Genomic DNA, 7,036 nt, shown 5'->3' on the forward strand with positions numbered 1-7,036 from the left:
CCCTGCTGTGCTGATGCATCTCATCTCTATGAGATCATCATCCAACTAATACGCTTATACCTGAAAGACTACAACCATGGAATGTGTAAAGGTCCGAAAGGTACCAAGGTCCAAAAACAAGGCGGTGGTCCCCAGGAATACAGTAGTTTTGCATCGTCAAGGTGTTAACGTATCACAACGTGTACATAACACACGACATCACAGTTCTCTCGGCTGTCCGGGCCCACGGAGCCGTGATCTGTAAATCTTGCGCTGAGGGTTTCGCGATCCTCCCAACAGAGAAGGAGGCTGTGACGCACCTTACAGGAAGTCCGCCTGCAGCCGAGCCGGGAGCCGGCACACGGCCACCTCACTGGGAGCGGCGCTGGTCAGCACGCTGGCGGTCGGCTGGGCCGCGGCCCGGGGGCACTGAGCTCCGTCCTCAGAGTAGTCCAGACACGCGCCGTAGCTCTCCGGCTGGCCGTTGGAGAAGCGCGTGGAGACGCTGGCGTCCTTGTGGTCCTTGCACTGCAAGGGGGACCCGAAGCTCTGCCGCTGGTCCGGCTGCGGACTCCCTCGGCAGATCCTCTGCCGGATGGAGGACGTGTTGCTGTAGAGACATTTGCGAAAATTGGGTTTGCACAGGAGGTAGACCACGGGGTTGTAGACGGTGGAGATCTTAGCCAGTATGGCCGCCGTGGCGAAGGCCACGGGGGAGATGGAATCGGCGTCACCGAACGCGGCCAGCATGGACACCACGGCGTAGGGGGTCCAGGCCCCCAGGAAGCCGATACAGACCGCCACGGACAGCTGCAGAGAGGAGCGAGCGCACACACACACACACACACACACACACACACACACACACACACACACACACATACAGGAGAGTAGTTAGTACACAAACACACACACACACACACACACACACACACACACACACACACACACACAGGGGAGAAGGTAGTACACACACACACACACACACACACACACACACACACACACACAGGAGAGTAGTTAACACACACACACACACACACACACACACACACACACACACACACACACACACACATAAACACACACACACACACACAGATAAATACACACACACACACACACACACACACACACACACACACACACACACACACACACACACACACACACACACACACACAGATAAATACATCCATATCCAACTAATAAAAAAGATCAGATGTCGTCAGTGTGACTGAAAAGCTATAAAACCCCAAACAAAGGCGCCCTTATTGTGGAGACACATGACGGGTCGTGACCTTGACGATGAGCGTGTGCGCGTTGGCGGCCCGTGACTGCGGCGGCGACACGTGCTGCTGCACGGCCTGCTGTGACCCGCGCACCGTCAGCAGGATGAAGGCGTAGGAGAGGAAGATGACCACGCAGGGCACGACGTAGCAGAACAGGAACAGGCACACGATGTAAGACAGCGCGGAGAGGCTGTGGTTCGACGCGCGCCAGTCGATGCAGCAGGCCGTGCCGTAGGGCTCGACCGCGTAGCTGCCCCACTGCGCCAGCGGCCCCGCCGCGAACACAGACGCGTAGGACCAGACGCCCCCCACCATGAAGCAGGCGTGGCAGGAGGAAAACTTATTGCCTGATGCGATGGGGAGGGGGGAGGGGGGGGGGAGAGGTGTGTTGTGAGTTACATTTTGGAATCAAATCGGTTGATTTGGTTTTAAACGGTAACGGTAACGGAACAAAACCTTTGACCATCAGCCCCCGCCATCTCACCGTGGTTAGGAAAGCAGACTTTCAGACAGCAGACCAGGGACAGGGCAGCGAGGGTGGTGAGGCTGCACAGACCAAACAGCACTCCACAGAGAGCGTACGCCTGACAGGTGACTTCCCCAAACAGCCACCTGCAGAGAGAGACACAGGGAGTGAGATCGATGTTGTTCGTTGTTCTTGTGACCTAATCTCTGCAATACCGTTTGGTTGTAGGATGTATAGAAGAAAACCATTTATCCTACCTATGGGAGAAAGCAGATGGTATGGCCAAAGGGAATAAGGAGAGGGTCATCCCAAGGTCACTGATTGATAGATTGACGATAAAAAACTCAGCCGGCTTAAGGGATAGCCTTTTACGATAGGCGACGAGTAGAAGAACGCCGTTGCCCACGAGAGACAACGCACCTGTGGGGGTAGGAGAGAGAGAGAGGGAAACGTGGGCTGACGCGGAGAGATAACAAGGCAATACTTTTTATGGAGGGGTGATTTTAGGTGCTTTTAAGCCAATGATGCCAGAGATCGGGGAACTTACAGAACACCATATAGAGGGAGCCCATGATGACATCGTGTTCTCTAGAAATGGTGGAGGCGAACCCGTCAGATGCGTCTGAGACATTTCCCATCTGGAGAGAGAGGAGGCGAGGCGGTGTTGTGAGCAGACGCTACACGCACAAGTTAACTGGTACTTAGTATTGTATAGAATCAAATATCCAAGTCTTCACAATAGATTTACAACATTGATTAATCGTATTATTCGTAATTATTGATGATTTATGAATGTATTACGCTATTGTTAATCGTAATTAGGCCTATTCGTTTTTAATGAGAGGCAAATAAAAAAGACGGCATAAGCCTTATATATTTAAATGAAAATCTTAATCTCCCAATTAATCCTAAATATTATTTTTTACAAACCAGGTAATGCGATAATATTGAGATTGTGAATCAATGATCAGCAAAAAACTGCCTTGTATTTCCATGTATGCGTCGTGCGTGTGCGTGTGCGCGCGCGCGCGTGTGTGTGTGATTGTGTGATAGGTGTTGGAGCTGAGCGGCGACACTGAACAATTATGTTGAACATTAACAGAATAACCATTATTAAAAGACAAGAGGTTTCCTGTGGAGTGCTAAAAGAATATACAAAGTATAGTATAAGTAAATAAGGCATGATTAATAGGAAGACAGGCTTGGCGGAACTGTGGAGCTCTCAGGGTTTTCAACAGATGTTGTCCAGTAATATCTTCCACAGTAATATCCATGACTCTGATTATGTCACAGTCTGAAGATTATCAGAGGGGGGAAGAGAGGGTAGCTGGGCGGGGGGGGGGGGCACATTTTAAGTTCCGTATAGGACTTAAACCCTGATTGCATCTGTGCCAAGCATGCAAACACACTTACACACGCATGCACACACTCACACGTACTCACACACACACACACACACACACACACACACACACACACACACACACACACACACACACACACACACACACACACACACACACACACACACACACACATACACGACACTGACACTTTTGTATAGTATTGACAATCTCCTTGAAAGGAGTGTTATGCATTTGAATATTTTACAGAGATGCAACGGTCTGGTATGGAATAAATAGGTCTTAAAATACCACATGGGCTGAGACATTTCTAGAAACAAGATGAATCAGGACTTGGCAAAGACTAGTCTTTGGCTCATAAGATATAAGATAAGATCTAAATGTCTTCAAACCCACCTGTTCATTTATAGAGAGGGAATCAGAAGATATGCAACCTATTACAAAAAACGCCATAGGAGTTAAGACACATTGAAGCCATTGTTCTGGACTAAAAGAAGAATAACCGTAACTAAAGCTGAATATCAAAGATTACATCAAATCATGTCATCTCTCTAGTTTTTTTTTAAACAATAATCTATCTTTCTATCCGGGATATGCGGTGAACCATAATATACAAAGTAATACATTTGACATCTTGTCTGTCCAGAGGGAAATCTCAGTAACCACCCAGGTAAACACTGAGGTAACACTGAAGTATTAAGGTCACATTTAAATCACTGGGCTGGACACAACGGACGCCAACAATGAAGTCATGTTCCCTGCTATACTGGCAAGAGCGACATCCCATAGTGACATGTTCACCATGGCCCGGGCATCTGAGCTCCCTGCATCACTTCAAATGTCAGTGTCCTCATCGATCAGCTTCAAGTGCTCCCACAGACACCCTTGGTATGCCACCGTGACATTTCAGCCCCGGGCTGGCTTTTGTTCCAGGCCATGCTTGTAATTGACAGGATGAAATACGGCGGTATTGGGACAAGATACTTTCAACCACTGAAACTTGATTCAGGGATAAATGTTTCCATCATTGCTGGTAGGGTTTTATTTGTTGTTTGTTATTTATTCCACTGTCACCAGTCCTAATAATTCTTTGGCATTAAACGGTTGAATGCAAAAGGAAAACCAGGGCTTGGTCGTGGTTCTTCTGCTGCCGTGGGTCGTCATATCGTGAGGTGGGGGGGGGGCGACCGTCGTCAGCTGCTGCTCTGCGATAGAGTGACCAACACATCCCCCTGACCGGGCACCGCGCTCTTCTCTTCCTCCGGGATTAACCACAGGCGCTCAAAAGACAAGGGCAAGCGTACCAGACCTTAGCGCCGAAGAGAAAAAAATAACTTCGGGCAACCAACCTATGATTTATGGCAGGCGTCCAGTCTGCACTAGCCGCAAGGACGCCTCTCTTTCCCACAACAGCTTCAGCACGTCTGCTGCTGCTGCTGCTCTCGCGACGCTGGCTGTTCATTCCGCAACAACATAAAACGGATCAGCACAAAAAAACGAAATTGCCTGCAGGCGATGTTGCTGTCGTGCTGGAGCGCTCCAGTGTGGTGACATCCAGTGTGTTGGCCTGTCAAATGTCTAAGAGTCGCTTTTAAAGAGGTGTCAGCCGAGGAAATGTGATTCAATTGACAGTAGAGCTGTCCCCTGTAATCGATAGGTGCCAGGAGTGGGCCTGATAACTGTCGAATGTACATCAAGTCAAGAGGGAATTTGGAATGTAGGAATATCCTTACATACTTTTCGCTGAATTCAAGTTTCAGAGTAAAAGCTGAAGCTTTATTTATGTATTTATTTTGCAATCTGATCATTTATTATGTAAGAAGATCACAGGCTTTGTATTTTCTTCTTGCTCAATTCCTGGGGGCACTGGGCAGCATTCATCATGGTGATGCATGGGTTAGTATTTTGTGTGCATTCGCAGGAGAGTATTGCACATGCTCATAATTTTCATGTTCATTGTCTTTTAACCTTATTTAATTTAACATAGTGGAAATGACTCAAATGAGTCATTTATAGGAGGCTTTGTTGTTCTCACACTCATAGACCTCATATCCCTCATATACTCAATCTGATACCAACACATTATTATTATTGAATAGAAATACCAAAGCAATACAGCTTGTACTGCACACTACATTATGCACATTGAGTAATAACTCACACTACATTGTGATAGCTCCACTATATATATCTTGAATCAGAGGTCAATGAAAAGAAAACATTAAAGGAGAATATTCTTTCTTTCTTGAAATTCAAGAAGAGTATGAAGAAAACCAACAAGGTGGTCCTGAATATATTCCCCTATATGAATACATACAGTGTGCATCACTGTATGAATACAGAGAGGAGCACACAGTCATGCTGTTGAACCTTGAGCCTGGGGGGTCGTCTGTCTCAAAGCCAACTCCTCCATGCCCCTGGGAAGGACGGCCGCCTGCAACAGCACAAGGAAAGAGAATCATTTGCCACCGCAGCTTTCATGTCATCATCACTTCACCTCATCCACAGCCACCCCCCTCCCCCCCTCCCCTCCCTCCCTCCCTCCTCTCCCTCCCTCCCGTGCCACAGACCTGTTACATAACCCTGGTGCTATTCGCCTTCGGTTCAGCACATTTATGCACCAAGGGTGAAACTATTTGATTTGGTCTATGATGAAACATTGTTTGACAAATGGACAGGATGGACAAACGCACAGACACGCAGACATCAATCATTTCATCAGGCCAAAATAATTGATTTGACGTGCTTATAACAGGCCGGCACAAGCCACAGCAACTGTTCTTTTTAAAAAGAAATTCTCAGAGCATTTCAACAAATGTGACTTGTGAATATAAATATGATATTTTTTTTTTTTAGTATCACGAAATCATATGTATCATTATACTTCTGTTCAGCCTCTGGGTGCAAACTGCGTAATAAAGTAACAACTGCAATGACTAGCTAATCGAACAGAGAGGAAGACCTTGACCTGACCTGACTCAAAACAAAGCAGATGCTGGCGTCAACATGGCCGCTACGGCTGTCAACGCCACCTCAAGCAGCCTCGCGATGACAGCGTTTCGATTACACTACCCCTTTAATTGTATTGTATACATTGACCACACCTCATGGCAATATGAATTAATATAAACTGTATTGGCAACAGCAGAAGGTATCAACAGATACATTCTAGACCAGTGAGACACTCACACGGACCATTCCAAAAACACAAGTTAACACATCAAAGGTATCTGACCCCACTGCGTCTCAGCCTGGGTGGCGTTAGGCCTGAGCGTCAGTATCATCGTAATAAATAAACAAATGACACTAAAATACAATAGCCTTAATCTATTCATCTGTCGTTGCTATCATGCATTAAAGCCCTCGGAAATAGTTCAATATCATTGATAAAAGACGCGTGCATTCTTTGGGTCCTCGGTGTGTAATTCAAGCAGATCTACCGCACATACTATTTGACACAAACACATCTTGTGTGAGTGAGAGAGTATGATGAGAGAGAGAGAGAAATAGAGAGAGAGAGAGAGAGAGAGAAAGAGAGAGAGAGAGAGAGAAAGAGAGAGACAGAGACAGAGACAGAGAGAGAGAGTAAAATAGGAGTCAACATACTGACAAGCTTTGAGTGTTGAGAGTGCTGAGAGAGAGAAAGAGAGGGTGAGAGAGCAAGAGAGAGAGAGCAAGAGAGAAAGAGAGTAAGACAGAGAGAAAGAGAGAGAGAGAGAGAGAGAGAGAAGGAGAGTGCACAGGTTACATTCTTGCCATTGCACTAAACAGCATGAACTGTATTCGAAAAAATTGTGTGTGTGTGTGTGTGTGTGTGTGTGTGTGGGGGGGGGGGGGGGTGTGGGGGTGTGTATGTGTGTGGTTGTGTTTGTATAAGAATATTTTATATTCCAATCAACTTATGTGAACATAAATATATTCAACTGTTTTTCTCT

General features: G+C 46.8%; 1 protein-coding gene across 1 annotated transcript; it reads right to left on the minus strand.

The window, feature by feature from the left end:
• Nucleotides 1-300: 300 nt before the first annotated feature.
• On the minus strand, nt 301-2,375 carry opn7d (opsin 7, group member d; the record flags this gene model as incomplete). The annotated part of the gene is made up of 5 exons (XM_084479870.1): nt 301-789; nt 1,281-1,618; nt 1,756-1,883; nt 1,995-2,157; nt 2,285-2,375. The coding sequence occupies 5 exons, from the start codon at nt 2,373-2,375 to the stop codon at nt 301-303; spliced, it is 1,209 nt and encodes a 402-aa protein (XP_084335996.1).
• Nucleotides 2,376-7,036: the final 4,661 nt, after the last annotated feature.

This window comes from Micromesistius poutassou (genome assembly GCF_964030765.1).
Source record: "Micromesistius poutassou genome assembly, chromosome: 15".
Classification (NCBI taxonomy): Eukaryota; Metazoa; Chordata; class Actinopteri; order Gadiformes; family Gadidae; genus Micromesistius; species Micromesistius poutassou.